General features: G+C 64.3%; 2 protein-coding genes across 5 annotated transcripts; one reads left to right on the top strand and one right to left on the bottom strand.

Moving 5' to 3' along the window:
- The first annotated feature begins 211 nt into the window (after window positions 1-211).
- TJP3 (tight junction protein 3) lies at window positions 212-12,859 on the top strand. Its single transcript, XM_074851875.1, has 21 exons — window positions 212-520; window positions 976-1,075; window positions 4,355-4,543; window positions 4,629-4,753; window positions 4,964-5,066; window positions 5,256-5,709; window positions 5,989-6,092; window positions 7,055-7,217; window positions 7,305-7,395; window positions 7,635-7,699; window positions 7,862-7,940; window positions 8,083-8,239; window positions 8,640-8,748; window positions 9,204-9,423; window positions 9,995-10,191; window positions 10,384-10,479; window positions 11,269-11,339; window positions 11,449-11,760; window positions 11,887-12,111; window positions 12,350-12,393; window positions 12,560-12,859. The coding sequence occupies exons 1-21, from the start codon at window positions 300-302 to the stop codon at window positions 12,657-12,659; spliced, it is 3,225 nt and encodes a 1,074-aa protein (XP_074707976.1). The 5' UTR covers window positions 212-299; the 3' UTR covers window positions 12,660-12,859.
- A 204-nt stretch (window positions 12,860-13,063) lies between these two features.
- APBA3 (amyloid beta precursor protein binding family A member 3) lies at window positions 13,064-20,538 on the bottom strand. 4 transcript variants are annotated; one of them, XM_074851458.1, is made up of 11 exons: window positions 20,448-20,538; window positions 19,160-20,266; window positions 18,713-18,752; window positions 18,114-18,259; window positions 17,879-17,965; window positions 17,143-17,301; window positions 16,625-16,804; window positions 16,215-16,427; window positions 15,500-15,619; window positions 15,287-15,420; window positions 14,341-15,089 (listed from the first exon to the last, which is right to left on the bottom strand). In XM_074851458.1, the coding sequence occupies exons 2-11, from the start codon at window positions 20,207-20,209 to the stop codon at window positions 14,978-14,980; spliced, it is 2,241 nt and encodes a 746-aa protein (XP_074707559.1). In that variant the 5' UTR covers window positions 20,210-20,266; window positions 20,448-20,538; the 3' UTR covers window positions 14,341-14,977. The 4 variants fall into 4 exon arrangements, with proteins under 4 accessions (XP_074707558.1, XP_074707560.1, XP_074707559.1 ...); XM_074851457.1 differs by lacking the exons at window positions 14,341-15,089; window positions 15,287-15,420; window positions 20,448-20,538 and adding exons at window positions 13,064-14,034; window positions 14,192-14,332 and having other exon boundaries at window positions 19,160-20,431; XM_074851459.1 differs by lacking the exon at window positions 14,341-15,089 and adding an exon at window positions 14,195-14,332 and having other exon boundaries at window positions 19,160-20,455.
- Between the last annotated feature and the right edge of the window lie 29 nt (window positions 20,539-20,567).

Genomic DNA, 20,567 nt, shown 5'->3' on the forward strand with positions numbered 1-20,567 from the left:
GCGTGCCCCGGTCCCCGACCCCGGGGGACAAACGTGTCACGGGCAGCCCCAGCCGGGAAACCGGCTCGGCACGAACGCCCAGCCCTCGGCGCAGCCGGGGAAGGTACCGGCGGCTCTAACGAGGCTGCTCGGCGGCGTCACTGTCCCCCTGCCCGGGGTGCTCCGGGCCGCGTCCCTGCACGGGAGGGCAGCCGGTGGCCCCAGAGCGGCTCCGTCCTCCCCTCGGGGCTGGCCGGGGGCTTCAGCGAGAAGGAGCCGCTTGATCCGGCCTGAGGAGCGGTGGGGAAGGCGGTGGCTCCATGTCTCCAGCGCCGGGGTGGCGGCTGGTGGCCGGGGGGTTCAGGAGGAACTGGTCCCCCCGTGACGCCCCGCTGCAGGGCTGTGACCTCCTCCTGCGGCATCGGTACCGACCCCGGCTGGAAGCTGCAGCCTGGACGGAGAGCCAAGGCGTGGAGCTGATTTGTGTCACTGCAGGAAAGCGACCCCGCGGAAAGAGGAATGGCGTGGGCCTGGTCCCCAGGTGGGGGGCAGAGGAAGGGGGAAGGGGAGGAGAGGGGATGGCAGCCATCAGCAGGGTCACCCACCCCCCACCCCCCCCCAGGACCTGAAGCCCCAGACTGGCCACCATCCCTGTCCTCTCTTGGGGCACATGGGTGAGGCCATTTGGTCCCCCCAGGGACGCCCAAGCAGGGCTGCTGGGAGGGTTTGGGGGTTCAGGGCGGTGCAGGCTGGAACAGAGCCCCACGACCTCTTTGGAGAGGGTCAGGCTGGTGGGGAGGGGGGAAAGGATCCCTGTCCCCAGGCACTGCCACCACCCGCATCCTGTGAGCCTGTCCCTGCCCAGGGCTGGGTGGGGGGCGAGTGGACGTGGCTGAACCACCAGCACTGTGGAGAACAACAGGAACAGCCCCCGTGACTCGTGCTGTGCCCAGGAACCTGTCCCGGGACCCCCTTCCTCCTCCTTCCCTCCTGCAGGCAGCGTCTGGCCCACAAAGGGTTACACAAGGCAACCTGGAGTGACACCACCGCCACCAGCCCGGGAGCTCAGCTCCTTCCTGGTCGGATCGGAGGCTCGGTGAGTGCCTAATCCTGTCCCCCGGGATCTGCCGGCCCTGCTCCCTGGCTGGGAACAGGGATCCAGCCGTGCTTTCACCTGGGGCAGTGGCCATGCTTTGTCCCTCTTTGGGTGGCGCCAGGACCCGGTGACCCTCCTGGAGTTCTGCCCCAATGGCAGGGAGAGACCCGGGAGGGATCCTGGGACCCTGCCGCCACAGCTCCGCGCCCCAAGGGCTGGAGGATGTGCCGCCATCCTACTGATTTACACCCTGGCTGGGTCAGACCTTCCAGAGACCCGTGTCCCAGAGTGGGGGGTCAGGATCAGGGCATTGTGTTGTGGGTGCGGTTGGGTTAGAGGAGCTTCTGGGGGGATCCTGCACAGCCAGGACCAGACAGGGGACGAGTGGTTTTGCAGCACTGGCTGAGACCAGGGACCCCCCTGATCCCGGGAAAGCTTTGGGGTCCCAAATTGAGGACCCCCATCGGTGGGGGGGTTGGGAAACAGGTTATGGGTGGTGGGGATGGCTGTGGGGCAAGGCTGGGGTGGGCAGGGTACATCACTTTCGTGTAAATAACCTCCCCACCCGTTGCTGTCCCCACGGTGGACATGCGGGCAGTGTCACCTGGGGCCAGGGACAGCCCTGAATCAGAGACCTTGCAGTGGGATGAGCTGCCCCAGTACAGCCCAGGCTTAATTTTGTACTAAAAACCGTGGGAGATGCCAGCCACGCTGTGTGGGGGGCAGAGTGGGGTGTGTGGGGCTCCCCATGGTGCCAGTACTTGGTGGCGGGCGTGTTGGGCTGGGCCGTGGTCAGCTCTGCTCAGATACTGCCTCTCCCGGCGGGGCCATTTCAGGTGCGGGCTGGTTGGTTTCTGTTGGAAACCGGCCGAGCCGGCTCCTCCGGCTCCCAGCCTCGGCCTTCGGCTTGGACAGGCCCTACACCAGGTCTCGAGGGGGAGACTGGGGACAGGACAGGGGCTTGGTGGCACCATGGGTGCTGCCTGTGCTGGCTGGTGAGATGGAGCTGCTACTGTCTCCGTGGTGTCTCCCCCACCCCAGACTGCCGCTGCCCATGGAGAGCCATGGATGGCAGCGGGATGCAGGTGTGTGGCCAATTTATGGTGCCCTGGTGACAGGGGAGCAGTGGGAGCCGGTTGGGGACAGTGAGAGGCTGTGTTGGGTGGCAGTGGGGTCGGCTCTGGCAGATGAACCATCACCCCGGGGTGGGGGGGATGCTCTAGTTGCCCCACAGTCGAGGTCCCTGTGACCTGTGGCTCACACCTTGTCACCTGCAGGCATCCAGGTAGTCCAGAGTGTCCATAAGCACTGACCAACGGACACTGGTGACACGGCTGAGAAGGGACCTGCCCGTTCAGCTCACTGATCCGGCAGGGAAGCACCCCACCACCATGCTGGGGTCTCCTGTTTATTAGCAGTCTTATAAGTGCCAGGACAGGACTATGGGTGCCACCATACTGGGGCCCCGCTCAGCCCCAGCTACTGCCTGGGCACACGTTTCCCCACGTGTTGAGCACTGGTGGGTGGCGGGTGGGCACTCGGGCTGGTCCCAGCGGCTCATGACGCAGAGAGGAAACCCGGACTCTGCCCTCCACGCTCACTGGCTTGCAGCCAGGCTGGCTGGGGCTATTTCTGACGCCTGGGTGAATGATTACACCGTCCCTCCCCAGGGCTCCCCGGGTCTCATTTTGGGGAGCTGTTGGCCCATAAGCACTGGCCAGACCTCCCCCGGCCGAGCTGCTGGCCAATCCCCAATGGTGGCCTAAGGGCAACCTACCCCAGACCCGGCAGGGCCGGTGTCTGTGGCCCGTTGTGCCTCTGATGGGCTGTGGCTGTGCCCGTGCCCGTGGCTGTGGCCTTGCCGGGGCTGGGACCAGGCCAGGTGCTGCCAGCCCCCGAGCACCTGGGGCAGGAACGGCCCTGTGCCGGGGGCAGCCCGGTTGGTGGGGGGGGGTGTTCCTCCCGCTCTGGCTGTGGGCTTGGAGTTGGCATGGGCAGGCGATGGGTTTGGGTCTGTCCTCCCCGGTCCCTGCACCAGTTGGAGGGGTGAGGACCTGGTGGTGGTGGTGGCATCGCACTGGGCTGTTGGCTTTCCTGTCCCCATCGCCCTGGAGAATCACTTGATGGTCTCACCAGGGTTTCCTTGGCGTGTGCAATGGCCCAGGTAAACCTGGACCCTTTGAATCCCTGATCAAACTGGCTCCTTCCTGTCCCACCCCATGGGAAGTCGCAGGATGCTCTGGGCCCGCTGTCCCCCACCCCATGCAGGGATCCCACATCTCTCCGGGTTCACGATGACATTTCCTCTGGGGAGCCAGGAGCTGATGGAGGGGACCCCTGGGCCCATCCCAGGCGTCTCAGTCCAGACAGGATGTCACCCTGTCAGTCAGGCTTGTCTGTCCTAGGTGGAAAGCGCTGGATTTGGGGAAAACCCTGGGAAATCAAAGGGTGAAGTCGGGACAGTGGTGCTCCTGAAGTGGTTGGCAGAGCTGCCGGCTCCACCGTTGTGCCAGAGCCCAGAGCAGGGGGGCAGGAGGGCACTGAAGCACTGTCCGAAGCAGAACCCTGGGGTCTGCTGGCTCCTGGGAGGAGGGAGGGGAGTGGGACCACAAGGTGTGGGCAGATGGTCCCAGCTGTGGAGATGAGTCCTGACCATTTGGGGTTGTTTAGTCTGGAGAAGAGGAGGCTGAGGGGAGACCTCATGGCCCTCTCCAACTCCCTGAAAGGAGGGTGCAGAGAGGGGGGATGAGTCTCTTGAGCCAAGGAACCAGCGCCAGGACAAGAGGGAATGGCCTCAAGCTGCGCCAGGGCAGGGTCAGACTGGCTCTTAGGAAGGATTTCTTTGCAGAAGGGGTTGTTGGGCGTTGGAATGGGCTGCCCAGGGCAGGGGGGGAGTCCCCATCCCTGGAGGGGTTGAAGGGTCGGGTTGACCCAGCGCTGAGGGATCTGGTGGAGTTGGGAACGGTCAGGGTGAGGTTCATGGTGGGGCTGGAGGAGCTTCAAGGGCTTTTCCAACTGAGATGATTCTGTGACCTGCGTGCCCCGCGTAAAACCTCCCCTTCTGTGGACACACGTCCGAGGGGACCCAGATGGACCTCCTGAGGGGGTGATTTCATGCTGCATGGAAGCAGCTCTGGCTTTCAGAACCAGCTCGCGTGTGAGGTTTGCCGGGGTGAGACACAGCTGGTGGGTGCCCGGGCACTGTGAGGGGCTCGGTCCCCTGCACCCTCACAGTCCCTGGTGCCTGCTGCTCAGCTTTGCTTCTGCTCTTCATTGCAGCCTGGAGTGGGATTGAGGAAGGGGCCAGCAGCTGCAAAGAGGAGCTGGAGCCGGTCTGCACCCCCGGGCGCCAGTCAGGGGCTGCCACGCCAGCCGGCTGCTGCGCTCGCCCTCCCTCGTGTGCGTTGGCGGGTGGTCACCATGGAGGAGATGGTGATCTGGGAGCAGCACACGGTGACACTGAGCAGGGTGAGCGGGGCCCAGGGTGGCTGCGGGAGGGGATGGGGTCTGTGGGGCCGGCTCTGCCTGACCCCTCTCTGCCTGTCCTTGCCAGGACCCTCAACGGGGCTTTGGCTTCGCTGTCTCTGGAGGCCGGGACCGTCCCAACAGGATTACCGGGGACACAGCGGTGGTTGTTTCGGATGTGGTGGCTGGGGGACCGGCGGTGGGCCGGCTGCAGTGAGTGTGCGGGGACACGGGGGGTGCTTGCTGTCAGCAGGAACAGGAAGGGCAGCAAATAACTTCTGCTGGGACAGGGCCAGCACTGCTGCCACCCTGCCTGGATGGGATGGGGTCCCCCTGGGGCAACGGGTGCCCTCGCCACCCTGCCAGCTCCCACTGCTGGGGACTGCACCTGGGGCAAAGCCACGGCTGCATTTTCCCTCACAGGAGGAAGGATCACATCGTGATGGTGAACGGCCTTTCCATGGATAATGTCTTGTCCTCCTTCGCCATCCAGACACTTAAAACCTGTGGCAAGATCGCCAACATCGTGAGTGTGCCCTGCAGTGAGACAGGGGCTGGCGTCATGCACGGGACTGCACTGTGCCTGTCCCCGTCCTGGCTCCCCTGTCCCACACACTCCAGGGTTTCTGTCTGGGGCTTGGAAATTACTGTAGAAATATCTCCTGGCAGAGACAGCTGCACCCCCCATCCTCTTGTTCTCACTTTCCACCTGCAGACACTGAAAAGACCAAAGAAAGTCCACCTCCCTGCACGCAAGAGCAGCCCTGGGTCCCCCACTGTGCCCCGGCACTGTGACTCAGATGAGGACTACGGGTTGCGTGGTGTGGATCCAGCCCTGCACCACTCCCGGGATGACCTGGACCACAGCCAGGGCTACGACGGGGACTCATCCAGCGAGAGAAGCTCTGGCCACCACCAGGATGACCGCCGCCACCCCAAGGCGGTGTCCCGGAGCCGGAGGCGAAGCCAGGACAGCAGCCACTGGAGGCAGAGCCCTGGCAGCGGCTCAGATCGGAGGGGCTACAGCCGGCACCGCTCTGCCAACGGCTTCAGCCACGAAGGGGACACCAACGGGCTGGTCCTGGTGTCGGGCTTCAAGCGGCTGCCGCACCGGGATGTGCCAATGAAGCCCATCACATCGGTCCTGGTGAAGCAGAAGCAGAATGAAGGTGGGACCCTCCCACTCCCTCTGTCCCTGGGTCTTGTCACCTGATTTGTGACTCTGCATTCCCATGGGGAGGAGGCGATGGCAGGGTGGGTGCCAGGGTCTGTGCTGGGTGCACCAGACTTGCCAGGCCTCAGCCTGGGGTTGCAGAACTCAGCTTTGGGGCTTGCTAGTGCCCCAGGGGGAGCCGGGGTGGGCTTGTGGGGGTGGTAGCGAGGGGGGACCTCGAGGGGGTCCTGCATCTGCCTGGCTGTGGCACTGTCATGGACTCTCTCTGCTGCAGAGTATGGCCTGAAGCTGGGAAGTCAGCTCTTCATCAAGCACATAGTGGAGAGCGGGCTGGCGGCCAAGGGCAGCTCCTTGCAGGAGGGAGACCTCATCCTGAAGGTATGGGGGCCCACGGGGCACACAGCACTGGCTGGGGATCTCATCTGCCCCTCTCCAGATGGCTCATCCCTGGCTAGTGTCACTGCAGGGGACAAGCCAAGATTGTGCTTCTCTCGGCTGCCTGCAAAGGTGCCCGCGCCCTGCCCCAGCTCCCCAGCCGTCACCAGGGTCCCCATGTGGGCTCTCGGGGACCCACTCCCTGCAATGTCAAGGCTGGCTGGTTGAGGCAGCCCCGCAGCGTTCAACCAGGGATGGTGGCTTGTCCCGCTGCCCCAGCGGGGTCATGTCTGCTCCACTGTCCCCACGGGACGTGGTTCCTGGCCACTGTGCGTGTCCCCGCTGGGGGAGCAGTTGGCCGAGGAGCTCAGGTGCTCAGGGTGTGTCAAGTGAAACGTTGCTTAAAGTATTTGGGGAGGAGGAAATAGAGGGAGGGAGACAATTCATTTGCACACATGGGCCAGGCAGGCCTGTGGCTACTGGGAAGTGGGGCCAAAGCAACTATGGGGCAAACAGGAGGGATTTCATCCCAGCAATCTGATGGGAAAGCTGATGCACCTCGGGGAGATCATAGCGCCATGGTCTGCTTGGGGACTGCCTCCCCGGCACCAGTCCAGCGTGTGGAAGGACAGCATGGGGCCAAGGTCAAAGTAAAACTGAGCTTCGGGCATCTGAGCGGGTCTCTGCAGCTCCTGCTTCTGTGCAGGACCCCCCTGAAGCTAAGGTGGGAGTTAATTAGCCTCACTGATTTGTTTCCTCTGTGCAGGATGAGGTCCCACTGGGAGGCAGCCAGGAATGGGGATGCAGCCCAGGATAACTGAAGCCCCGGGAGCTGGGGCCGGGCTGGAGGGGCTGGGAAGGGACGGGGGAGGCACCAGTCGGAGCATCCCATTCAAGCAGGGCTTTCCTGGTGGCGGCGTTCCCAGAAGCAAGTGCCCTGAGGCCTCCGGCTCTGCCCCCTCCAGATCAATGGGGTGGCCAGCGAGGACATGTCCCTGGCTGACACCCAGCAGCTCATCGAGCGGACAGAGGGCACCCTGACCCTGCTCATCCTCCGGGACCACCGGCAGTTCCTGGTCAACATCCCTGATGTAGAAGACAGCCAGAGCGACAGCTCCCGGATGGATGGTGAGGGGACACGGTGACGGGGCCGGGGGCCAAACACGCAGCATAAGGACTGGACGTCACTAATGCATCTTCTCTCCTGTTGCTCAGATATCTCCGACATTGAGTCTGAACCGTCCCATCCGCCATCCCCTGAGACCTCCCTACAACCTCCAGCTGCTGCCAGGATGAATTCACCACCGTAAGCCCCACTCTGGCCCCATGAGCCCCACTTTCCCCCATCAGACCCCCCCGTGTCCTCTGCCTGTCTGGAGGGGCTGGTTCTCCTCCGTCCTGGATCTGGTTCACCCTGGAGGTGGAACTGCCATTTAGCCCCCAGCTTGCTCTGCTGTCCCCGCTGCCCACTCGGCGCTACCTGCCTGTGCTCGTCCAGCGCCTGCCTCCGTGACCTGCCTAAATCCTGCCCCAACTTTGTTCCAGGGAGAGGAGACGTTCAAACAGGGACCCTGCAGCTGACACGATCGTTGACGGTGCTCGGGGCCCTGGTGAGTGAGCTCAGATCAGGCTGGGGGAGTGAAGGGCACTGAGTGGGCTCCGGGCTCCTCCACGTCCCCCCGGCAGAGCCGCGCCAGGTCTCGCTGTGCCTCGGCTGCCCCAACAGCGGTGCCGCCGCTGCTGCCTCCTGGACCCACCTTCCCTCCCTGCAGACCTGCTGGGAGCTGTGGAGGGGGATGGCTGCCGCAGCCCCCACGCCAGCCCTGCTGCCCGAGCTGCCCGCAAGGACGGGTACGTCTGCCAGCGCTGGTGGGGAATGGCTGGGGGAGACGGGGAGCTGCTGCTCTCTGTGGTTGGGGTCCCAGGGCTGGTGACCCCCTGTGCTGTCCCCAGGATGTCACTGCTGGGCTGACCGTGGCTTCCCCTGGGGCAGGTACAGCTCCGACTCCAGGGTCGTGCACTTTGTGAAGGGCAAAAGCGTCGGGCTGCGGCTGGCTGGTGGGAATGACGTGGGCATCTTCGTGTCGAGCGTGCAAGAGGGGAGCCCTGCCGACAGCCAGGGCGTCCAGGAAGGGGACCAGATCCTGCAGGTACCTGGGGCTGGGAGTGGCTCTGGACGCTGCTGCGCCCAGCCTGGCCCCATCCCTCTTGGGTCTGATACCTGCCCAGGGTTTGCATTTCTCTTGCTGGGCACCATTTTGGGTCAGTGCTGGTGCCCGTGGCCTGGACCCGTCGGGCTGGCTCCGCGGCACTGCCCAAGGGGGTGGTCCTGTCTCCAGCACCATGCTAACACCCAGAGGGGTCCAGGCACCACCTCAGCTGGCCCAGAAGCCCTCTCCAGGGTTACTGGGGGTTGTGGCAGGCACTTGGGTGACAGGGACCAGTTCCCTCTCCCACCCTGCCCTGGGCACTGCTGTCCGTGGGGTCCCTGCGGGTACCCACCTCCTCTGTCCTGCTGGCGGGGCCGTGGCTGAGCGTTTTCCACGGCAGGTGAATGACACCAGTTTCCAGAACCTGACCCGGGAGGAGGCTGTGGAGTATCTCATGAGCCTGCCGCTGGGCGAGGATATCACGCTGTGGACCCAGAGCAAGCAGGACAGTGAGTGACGACCGGACGCATCCTGGGCTTGTGCCTCTCCATCCTCTGTCTCTTCTGAGCAAGCATCAGAGCTGCTGGACTTGCCATGGCCCTTTCTGGCCCTGCAGGGTGGTCCTTTTTCCCTGCACCCTCCTCCTCCTCCTCCAGAGAGGTGATGGGAGGGGACCAGACCATCCCTGCCCCATTTGTGCCTCAGCATCCTGGAGCACAGGGGCACCATGGCTCAGCCTGGAGAGCCCAGTGTGTGCTGGGGGGTCGGGTCCTGCTGTCCCCAGCATGCCTGAGAGAGCCATGGGAGGAAAAGGTGTCCCCAGCACCCTCCTTAGCAGCAAGGACTACTGTGGAGGCTCCTGGCCAGCCTAGCTCCTTCCCAGATCCCTCTAGCACTTTCCTCTCCAGCATCTTCCTCCTCAGCCACCTCTTCCCCTGATGGTCCCTCTCACCCTGGGCTCCAGTTTACAGGAAGATGATCTCATCCAACGTGGGTGACTCATTCTACATCCGGACACACTTCGACTTCGAGAAGGACACACCGTCGGGGCTCAGCTTCACCCGTGGGGACGTCTTCCACGTGCTGGACACCATGTACCGGGGCAGGCTGGGGAGCTGGCTGGCTGCACGCATGGGCAGGGACCTGCAGGAGCAGGACAAGGGCATCATCCCCAACCGGAGCAGGTAGGGATGGAGCCAGGAATGGCCCCAAAGTGATCAGATCCACAGAATCACAGAATTACAGAATCATCTTGGTTGGAAAAGCCCTTGAAGCTCCTCCCGTCCAACCATGAACCTCACCCTGACCGTTCCCAACTCCACCAGATCCCTCAGCGCTGGCTCAACCCGACTCTTCAACCCCTCCAGGGATGGGGACTCCCCCCCTGCCCTGGGCAGCCCATTCCAACGCCCAACAGCCCCTTCTGCAAAGAAATCCTTCCTAAGAGCCAGTCTGACCCTGCCCTGGCGCAACTTCCAGGGGAAGGTTCCCCAGTGGGACAGGGACAGGAGTGGTGGGCCCACTAAGGAGCAGGGCAAGGGGTGGTGGGGCAGCGGTGGGAAGCATGAGCCAGTGAAATCCTTCTCAGGGGATACTCTGGTTGTCCAAGGTCCTGGAGGGAAGAGGCCACCACAGCCTCATCTGGCTGCGCCACTGAGCAGGAACGCTGGCTTCTGTCCTGCTCCTCGGAGCCAAGAGAGACAAAGCCAGGGGTAAATCCGGAGGCTCCAGGTCCTGAGTCCTTTGTCCTCCCAGGGCCGAACAGATCGCCAGCCTGGAGTCGGTGCTGAAAGCCACGTCTGGTGCCAACCCCTCCGGGGCACGGGCTGAGTTTTGGAAGCTGCGGGGCCTGCGGGGGGCCAAGAAGATGCTGCGAAAGAGCCGGGAGGACCTGTGTGCTCTCACAAAGCAGGGCCGCTACCCGCCGTACGAGAGGGTGGTCCTGAAGGAAGGTGGGCACCAGGGCTGTGTCCCCATTGTCCTGACCCACCCCGCTGCGGGTGCTGGTGGGCTCCACTCTCCTGAGAGGGGCGGGGTGAGTCCCAGGCCCACGGGCACCTTGAGGAGCGGGACTGGACGCCTGGGTTCTGTGAGCTCTGCCCTCACCCGCAGCCTCCTGGAGCTGATCTGTCTTCTCCTCACAGCCAACTTCAAGCGGCCGGTGGTGATCCTGGGCCCAATTGCAGACGTCGCCATGCAGAAGCTGAGCACGGAGCTGCCCGAGCTGTTCGAGATTGCCCGTAAGTGCCCACCCTGCCAGGGGGAAATTGTATCCAGGAGCTGCACCCTCAGTGTCCAGGATGTGTGGGAGCTTTTTACCTGCAGCTCTGTCCCGATATTGCCCCACTGCCCCCTCCCCGTGACACCCCAACACCTTCCTGGACTCATTCACCCTCTCCCCATGCATCGCAGTACCAGCCAGGCCCCAGCCATGCCCCTCCCTCGGGGGACACAGCCCTGGGGCCAGGCACAGCCAGACCCAGCCTGGGGCTGCCAGAGATCACAGAATCATTCAGGTTGGAAAAGACCCTCGGGATCATCGAGTCCAACCCTCAGCCCGACTCTACAAAGTTCTCCCCTACCCCACATCCCCCAACAGCTCATCCAAACGGCCCTTAAACACACCCAGGGATGGGGACTCCACCCCCTCCCTGGGCAGCCTATTCCACTCTCTGACCACTCTTGCTGGGAAACATTTTTTCCTCATGTCCAGCCTGAACCTCCCCTGTTGCAGTTTAAAGCCGTTCCCTCTCGTTCTGTCACTAATTCCCTGGGAGAAGAGACCAGCACCAACCTCTTCACAACGTCCTTTCAGGGAGCTGTAGAGAGTGATGAGTCTCCCCTCCCCTTCTCCTCCTCACACTGAACAGTCCCAGCTCCTTCAATCGCTCCTCACAGGATTTATTCTCCAGACCCTTCCCCAGCCTCGTTGCCCTCCTCTGCCCTCGCTCCAGCACCTGAGATCTCTCTCGGATTGAGGTGCCACATCTCCCCCAGCCCCTCTCACGCCATGTCTCTGTGTCCTGCAGCGAGCGTGCCCCGAGACGGGGCATCGTCCAAGGTCATCAAGTTGGACTCGGTGCGGCAGATCACAGAAAAGGTGAGAGACCTTTCCCATGTCCTTGGAGCCAGGTGGGCCAGGGCCTGGTGGGGAGCCCACGGCCTCTGTCCCTGTCCCCGGCGGGGCTGATGGCCGTGCCCTGCCCCAGGACAAGCATGCCTTGTTGGACATCACGCCCTCGGCCGTGGAGCGTCTCAACTACGTGCAGTACTACCCGGTGGTGGTGTTCTGCGAGCCCGAGAGCCGGCAGGGCATCAAGGCCATGCGCCAGTGGCTGGCGCCCGACTCCAGGAAGAGCTCCCGGCGCCTCTACGCCCAGGCCAGCAAGATGAAGAAGTACTGCAGCCACCTTTTCACCGCCACCGTCAGCCTCGGCGGCAGCAGCAACGCCTGGTACGAGGTGATCAAGGACATCATCAGGACGCAGCAGAGCCAGCCTGTCTGGACAGCAGTGGAGCAGGTACGGGGCGCGGGAGCCCTGCGGCCAGGCTCAGCCTGCTGCGGCTGCAGCGGGGCAGGGGCCGGGGCCACGCACCTGGCACCCCCACACCTGGGGTCCCAGGTCTGTGTCACCCCCACCCTGCAGGCAGACGTGGCACTGGAGGACAGTCTGGACCTGCTGAACCCGCCAAGCGTGGCGGCCTCGGGGTACCTGAGCTGCGACAGTCACGCCAACAGTGACTACGACGACACGGATGGCGAGGCGGGTGCCTACACCGATGGTGAGGCAGAGGAGGTCTATGACCAGCCTGGGCTGGCCCGCTCCTCCGAGCCAGCACCGGTGGTCCCAAGCCACGTCCTGAGCGAGCAGGTGGGTCCCCTCATACTGGTACGAGGAGCTGGTGGGGCAGTGGGGGGTGGCACAGTGCCTGGCTACGGTGGCTAATTGGGCTAATTCCTCTCCCCTGTGGCACAGGTAGGGTCACATCTCCAGCTGCTGCAGGTCCAGCTGCACATCCCTGCCCAGCTCTGGGAAAACAGCCCAGCCCCAGGCTGGGGCACAAATCCTGCCCCTACCTCTGACCCCCCGTCTCTCTGGTCTTTCCCAGGTGACCGAGCAGCAGCGGCAGAGCCGGCACTATGACAGCATCAGGTACCCTGTGCCCCGGGGCCGGCTGGGGGCTGAAACAGCCAACGGGGGGCTGGGGAAGGGCCTGCCGGGCTCTCAGTGCCAGCTCTGCCTGGCTAGCAGGGGACTGTCCCTGCCGCCCATCCCGACCGGGTGGCAGAGGCAGCACCGCTGCTTCTCGTCCCCCCAGGGAATACGAGCACGAGGCTGTGAGGAAGAGGTTCACACGGGCCAGGGATGACTCAGACCAGGATGAAGGCTACGAGTGGGGCCCAGCTACAGACGTGTAGTGGCACCGCTGGCCTTCGTCCCCCTTGGGCCAGCCCTGCTGCAGCCCCACGCGACAGCCCAGGCAGCGCCATGCAGCACCCCCTGGCCAGGCTGGGTCTAATCCTGCTGTACCCCTCACCACTCTGCACCACCAAGTGCCTCCTTCCCCCTTTTGGCCATGGCCTCTGCTGCTGGAATAAAAGGGATGTTGTGATCAGGACGGGCTGTTTCCATCTGTGCTGAGGAAACCCCTGGAGTGGGGTGGCCCGGCTGGGCCCCAGACACCTCCGCAGCCACGTGGCATCAGTGCGGGACTGAGCCTCGGGGTGTGCCAAGGTCTGGCAGTGCAGCAGGCCCAGGGCACAGCCCCCCGAGCTGAGCCTCCTCTGCTGCAGCCCAGCCAGGGCGCCTGAAACGCAGCCTCCCATGTGCCCCAAAACTTTTTATTTTTATATCAACCAAGCACACAGGCAAAGTCAGGTCAGCGCTGCCTCGGCCGTAGGGGCCCAGAGACCCTCTCATGAAAAAACACATCACCAGGGGCTGGTCCCTGAGGCTCCCTGGGGTGTGGGACCGGGCAGGGCTGCGTTCCCTTTCGCTGTGCCCAAGGACAGCCCCAAGGGCTGTGACCCCGCGCCCTGGGCCCCGGCTGTGCGTGCAGAGCAGTTAAAGGCAGCACCAGGGAGAAGCAGAGGTAGTTTCCCAGCTTGGTGCAACAAGGTGAGTTTGTTTGCACCCCCGCCAGGCCCCTGGCAAAGCCAGGGAGGAGGAAGAGGTGCCAAGGGTGCTGCTGCCCTTAAGGCTGAGTCTGGGAGCCCTCGGGGGTGCCAGCCTGCACCCACACACTGGTGTGCAGGGTCAGTGCTGCTCTGGGACAGTGCTGGGGCGAGCCCCGGAGCTGTGTGCTTCCAGCACCATCCCCACGGGGGGAAAGGCACCATCGGTGAGTGTAAAAGCACTATCTGTGGTCACGGGACGGGGTGACCTTTTGCACAGGGTCCCCTCTCCTGCCAGCACAAGGCCAAGGCGAAGGGACTTGTGAAGCAAAGTGAAGCAGCAGGAGAGGCACCGTGCAGGCACTGAGAGGCAGGGAGGGGTGGAATGGAGGGGGAGGAGGTGCCCAAACCTCCACCACAGACCCTGACACTGCTCAAGACAGGTATCAGGCCCCCAGAGTCTCCCACTGTGTCCTGAGTAAAACCGAAGAGGTGCAGGATTAGGCCCTGCTGGGAACCAGAGGGCCCCAATGAGGGTGCTGGGGCAGAGGCAGAGCTTGTCCTGCCCTCGCAGCCCCGGGCTCGCTCCTGCCTGGGCTCCAGCGGCTCAGAGGAAGAGGGGCTGCTCCTGCCCGGTCAGTAAGCGGTACGTGGAGGCTGGCATGGTCTTGATGTGGACCTGGGCAGAAACACACAGATCAGCTGGGAGATGCCAAAGCCCCGGGCTGGGCTCAGGCTACAGGTGCAAAACCCTGGGCCCAGCTCGCTCCGTGTGCGGCCACAGCTGCCCCGCAGCACGGGGGCCCTGAGCAGCCCCCAGCGCCGGCCCCGCTCACCTCGCTGACCGCCTGCGTGAGGATCTGGATGATCTTCTCGTGGGGTGTTGCCACCACGCTCTGCCCGTTGATCTCGATGATGCGGTGCCCCACGCGGATGCCGCCTCTCTCCGCGATGCCCCCGCGCATCAGGCTGCAGATCTGGGGAGGAGGGAGCTGGTGAGATCAGAGCGGTGCCCACAGCCCGGGGTGATGGGCGACCACCACCCCAAACCCTCAGATCCATGCAGGCTCTGGGGCAGAGCTCTGGGCTTGGGTGCTGCCTCCTCCCTCCAGCCCATGGGTGTGCAGCGAGGGCAGGGATGTCCCTTTGCACGTGCTGAGCTGCAGGGCAAGGGCAGGCCGCAGGCTTTTGTTCCCCCCACCCGCCCATCGAACCCTCGTGCTCCCTGCGAGCCTGGGCTGCAGAGCCAGAGCTTCTCCCCGCGCCCCCGTGGGGTAACAGCGTCTCCGATACTGTCGGGAGCATTGGTCAGCACGTGACGAGGCCGTGCCACCCCCGCCACTGCCCGCCCAACCCACCAACTCCCACTGCTCCTGGAAATGCTCCTCTCTGCCTTCCAACGCAGCCCAGAGCAGGGAGCAGCTGGGGCACAGGGGACAGCAACAAATGTCACTAAGGTCACACCAAGAAAGCTGGGAAGAAACCACCACCCTGACAGCAAATGGCTAAGGAGCAGATCCAACTGCCAGTGCTGCAGGAGAACAAATCCTGTGAGGAGCGACTGAAGGAGCTGGGACTGTTCAGTGTGAGGAGGAGAAGGCTGAGGGGAGACTCATCACTCTCTACAGCTCCCTGAAAGGACGTTGTGGAGAGGTTGGTGCTGGTCTCTTCTCCCAGGGAATTAGTGACAGAACGAGAGGGAACGGCTTTAAACTGCAACAGGGGAGGTTCAGGCTGGACATGAGGAAAAAATGTTTCCCAGCAAGAGTGGTCAGAGAGTGGAATAGGCTGCCCAGGGAGGGGGTGGAGTCCCCATCCCTGGGTGTGTTTAAGGGTCGTTTAGATGAGCTGTTGGGGGATGTGGGGTAGGGGAGAACTTTGTAGAGTCGGGCTGAGGGTTGGACTCGATGATCCCGAGGGGCTTTTCCAACCTGAGTGATTCTGTGATTCTGAGGAGCCTTTTGCTGTGGCACAGCAGAGCCCTGTGAAACCTCAGCCCTGGCAGGCACGGGGAGCGCTGGAGCTCTGTGCTCATCCACGCGGACGCAGCCAGAGCCGTGTGTCCCTGTGGCAGATGGGCAGCTGGAGCCCTCAGCTGACCCTGGCCCGGCTCCGCTCCCATCCCCGCGGGCACTCGCACTCACCACACCGTTCTCAACACAGAAGCCCAGCTGGTACTTGGAGTCGGGGCGCCGGATGACGGCTGTGGTGACAGGGGGACAGTGCACGATGTTCAGTGTCACCTCTGTCTGGTGCTTCAGCTCCTGGGAGATGGGATGGGGCTTTGTCAGACTTTGGTTGAGAGGGGTGATGCAGCCATGTGGCTCATGGGAGGGCTGAGGACTGGCAACCTGTTTTCAATGGGGAAACTGAGGCACATGCAGGGATACGGCCATGCTCAAACTCAGGGAGGTCTTATAAATCCAGTCCAAGACGTCCCACTCTGCCCCTGAGACCACACTGTCCTTGCTTTCAGCTCCCTCCTGCCCCCGAGGGTACAAGATGCAACAGGTTCCCTCCAGGACACGCACCTGCCTCCTCGCCCACCCTCCTCCTTGGGCAGGGCCCTTGTCTGCACCCTGCCCCAGCAGGTTTAGTCCCCAGCTCTGTCTCTGCCTTGTCACACCCCTTCCTCCCAGGCACTCAGAGCATGGACTGTCACAGCTCATGGGATGGGCTGGACCCCCCACATTCCTGTCCCCTCTGCCCCCACAGCCTCCTATCACCCCTCTGTCCCCATGCCAGGAGCACAGCGGGGGGACACCCCGGCATTACAGATGCTCCCAGACACCTTCAGGCCGGTCCCTGTCTCTGCCAGGGTGGGGGCAGGAGGCCGCCCCCCAGGCAGCCGCGGCTCACCCGGATGATGCTCTGGCAGGTGGCGAGGGGCAGCCCCACCAGGCTCGTCCCGTTGACGCACATGAGGCGGTCCCCGATGCTCAGCTCGCCCGAGCGCTCCGCGGGGCCCCCGTGCATCAGGTTGGCGATGACCACTGTGGGCAGGATGGACCCCCAGCCCGACTCCACGATGGCGATGCCCAGGATCTCTCCCTTCTGCTTCCGGATGCAGACCTGGGTTGGGGCACAGAAGGGTTATGGTCACCAGAGTCATGTGGGCACCCCAGCACGGGTGTCCTGAGCTCACAGCCAGCTGGGATGGGCCCCAGGTTTGTAGGGAGCACCTCAGCTGCTCAGGAAGCCGTGGAGGGGACCACAGAGGTGCCAGCGGGTACCCCACGCTGTCCCCACCCCTCCAAAGCAGCTCTTACATCCTTGCAGTTCTCCTGCCGGGAGAAGTGGGTCAGCTCTGTATTGTATTGCTCCTGGTCCTCGAGGGCACGGCTGTACTGGCGAGGGCTCAGCTCGCTCGGGTCAATGCTGTTGGCCTCCAGGAAGTGCTGGTAGGCCACGCCGAACGCCTGCCCGATGGCCTGAGCAATGACCTGGGCCTGGGGAAAGAGAGGGGTCGTTTGTGCCCATGGCTCAGGGCCAACAGTCTCATGAGCAAACTGGAGCCAAGAGCTGCCAGCACCCTGCAATGCCCAGCACAGGCACCATCCTGGCTCCTTCCCTGCCTGACTGGGCCCCTTTACGGTGCCAATCCTCCCCCAAATTCTCTCTGGGCCGCTCTGTGTTGCAGAGGTGCTCAGGGTGGGCTCCCTCCCCCTTTAGGTGCTCGTCAGGAGCCCCCAGCACGGAGACCCAGAACACCTGGTCATGACAGTGGGACAGGGCCCGGGACCCCAGCGCTGCCCCCCTCTCCCAAGAGACTTGTGTGTCGCCTCACGTCGGCCGAGTGGAAGACGTGGCAGATCATCTTGTAGAGCCTCTTTTCCTCCGCCACCTCCGACCGCCGAGGCAGTTTCCGGCGTGCCATGAGCACCACGAGGGAGCCGATGTCGGCGATGTAGGAGATGGTCTGGAGGGAGTGATCCATCATGGCCTCCTGGCAAGGGGGACGCAGGCAGAGACGTTCAGCCCTCCCCGGCCCGACAGACCCCGTGGGCAGCCTGCGAGCCAGCCAGGCACAGCCACCAGCACGAGGGCTCTGGGTTCAAACACCACTGTGCTGGGATGCAGCTCAAACACCTCTGACACGCTGGGCAGAAATCACGTCTACACTAAAAGGTACAAAGAGCTCCTTCGATCACCTGTGTCTCTGGGTGCTGCTGGGGGGACAAGACACCTATTCCCTCTCACTATAAAGCAGAAAGTAATCCTGAGGCAAAGAGCTACAGAAATGTCAAGCCTAGGTTCCCTGGAGCTTGGTCTGGGAACCCAGCAGCTCCCCCGAGGTGCAGTTTGCACGAGAGGCCTCCCGCAGCCACGCAGAGAGCTGAGGGACACGACGCGTCTGTGTGGGATGGCTGCAGTGACACGTCTCTTCCCAGATGGGTGTACTCGCCCGCAGGCCATCCCTGGGCTCAACCCCACTGGCGTGGGTGCAAAGCAGAGATCCCGAGGCCAAACAGGAAGGTTTCAGCAGCCCCAAAGCCATGCGGGTGCTCCTGTTCCCCACTCACCTGCGTGTCGGCGGTGAGCACCTTGATCCTCTGTGTGGAGACAAACAGATCCACGTCCGTCATGGGCTGGGACTCGCCCTCTGGTGCCTGCAGAACAAAGAGACCAGGGGAGGTCACTGCTGCTGCCAGGACTCCTCTGGGTCTCTGCCCCACGGCTGGGAGCTCCCCCCGAGCGCTGCGCCGTGCCCGCGAGGAGCCAGGCTGGTGGCAGTCGTGTCCCCCTACCCTCCTGCACCTTGATCCTGTCCACAGCCTCCTGGGCCTGCGCCATGCGGACGCTGGTCGGGGGGTTCCTCTCTGAGACCAGCTGCGTGGAGCCCAGGTACTTTGCCCCAAAAATCACACCGTCCAGCAGATCCTCTGGGTCGCAAGGGCCTGGAACTGAGGCATCGGGAATAACTAAGCAGGGGCTGGTCCCCCCACCTCTGAGAACTGGGGGTACCAGCTCCTACTGCCCGTTAGCTGTGTTCCTACACACGGCAAAGCAGGTCAGCGCGTGGGAGACAGGCTCCTGGCATCACTGCAGGACCAACTGACCCCAGGGCTGCTTCCCCCTTCCCTCAAGCACACCCTGGCATCCCCCGCTCCCTTCCCAAGCCTGAGCTTCCCCCCTCCCGACCCCTGAAGCGTCCCCATTTCCTCAGCAAAGGGCAAGCTGGGATGGAACAAAGCCACCCAGAGTCTGCAGCCATGTTCCCACCCTGTGTGGGTGCAAAGCTGGGTGCTCCCTCTCCAGCTGGGACCGCCGGTCCCCCCTGCATTCGGGGTCAGAGCAGGAGGTGGTGGGTCAGGACTCCTGGGTGGTTTTGCTGCTCGAGCACAGAAGCAACTCACCCTCTTTGAAGGCCGGGCAGGAGGATGGGGGTTCCTTCTTCTGCAAAGCAATGAGAGAGCAGGTGAGGCTCTGGCTGGGATCCCAGGGATTCAGCCTGCCTGCCCCGGGAGCACCAGGACAGTGAGGGGCACAGTGTCCCAAGGCAGGGGGAGCGGGGAGCGCAGGGTCCTGGGGCTGGGGGACCGTTCCAACCCACCAGCCTCTTCCCCGGGGCATGCACGGATCAGCCCGCCATGCAAGCATCCCCTGCATTCAAGGCAGCAGGAGCCAAAGCCATACTGAGGGTCTTATCTGGGCACCCCAGCAGCATGAGGCCCCATAAGACCTGAGGAAAAGACATTCCTGGCTTCCCTCTGTCCCCACCCAAAACTTCACGAGGGAGCAGAGCCAAGGGGCATGTCCTGGCTCGCTGCCGCACCGCCGCAGCCCGTGCGCGATGCACTCACGGTCACACCGCCTTGGGCTGGCTGCTCTGCCTCCGGGGCCGGAGCAGGAGGCAGGGCCACCCAGGCTGGCTCCGGGGAACCGTCCCGATTGCCCTCACAGGCGGAGTCGACCTCGCAGAGCCCCTCTCCATAATACCAGCTGCCAGAAGGTCCTTCCTCTGAGCTCTCCGGCCTCCCCAGCCCTTCAGGCTTCTCCACAGTGGCCAGTTCCTCCTGAGCCTGCAGCATCTCCAGGTTGGTTCCAGCCAGGACATCGGAGCGGGCCAAGGGTGTCTCGGCACTGGCTTCAGGCAGCCCCCCCTCGTAGCACAGGAGGTTCAGCAAGTCCTCGCGGTCAGCCTCGGCAAAGAGCAGGCCGTGGCAGGGCCGGGCGCAGGCTGGGTGCTGGGCGCAGCAGGGCCGCGTCTCCAGGCCCCGGCCCATGGCCACATGCAGCGGGCAGGGCTGGCACTTACCCTGGCATTCCTGGGAGCTGCGCCGGCTCTGCTCGCCGGCCAGACGGGCTGCGCCAGCGCTCGAGGAGGGCAGCGGGCCCCGCTCTGAGGTGGGCGAGCGGTCGCAGAGGTTGGGGTCGAGGGTCTCGAGCTGGGCCAGCAGGCCCTGGATCTCCGTGGGCTCCTCCTCTGCATCCTCGGCCCACTCGGTCCCAGCTGGGCGGGTGCCGGCCTCGGGGGCCTCGTCCAGCTCCATACCCGCCAGGTCGCCGCTGCTGGGGGCTCGGGGGTGTCCTGTGTCCCGAGGGGTACTCCTGGCGCTGGGTTTCCAGCCGGCAGAGCCCTGCGGCCCCGCGGTCGCTGCCTCCTCTTCCATCTCTTTTTCCAAGTCCCGGCAAAGCTCATTTTGTCCACCTCCGCCTCCTTCGAGGTCCGAGGCTGAAGCAGGCCCCGAGCTGGGCCTCAGGCCCCTCTGCTGACCCTCGGGGGCGGGCAGGTCCCGCCCGGAGCCGCAGGCAGGCTGCAGGGTGATGAAGGGGGGCCCCTCCGGCCGCCCGGCACCCGCCCGGAGCTCCGGGGCACCGGGCCGCCCCGCCGGCCCTTCCTCCGTGTCCATGGCCGGCGGCTCCGGGGCCTCGTCGGTGCCGAGATCCGGGGCGGGGGGCGCAGCCGCCTGGAAATCCATGCTGCTCTCCATGGCGCCGGCCCGGCCCGCAGCCCCGGGGCCGGGGGAAAGGGGCTCGGGGAGCGGAGCGGGGGGTGCCCGGCGGGGCGGGGGGAGCCGGGGGGGGCCAGGGCCAACGCTGCCGGCGCCGGCTCTGCCCTCCCGCCGGGGCCGGGCCGGGCGAACTCACTCGCTGCCGGCGCCGCCGGCCCGAGGAAGGGGCGATCCAGGTCCCAGTCCCGATCCCGGTCCCGATCGCGATCCCGATCCCGATCCCGATCCCGATCCCGATCCCGATCCCGATCCCGCC

This window comes from Strix uralensis, chromosome 27 (assembly GCF_047716275.1).
Source record: "Strix uralensis isolate ZFMK-TIS-50842 chromosome 27, bStrUra1, whole genome shotgun sequence".
NCBI lineage: Eukaryota > Metazoa > Chordata > Aves > Strigiformes > Strigidae > Strix > Strix uralensis.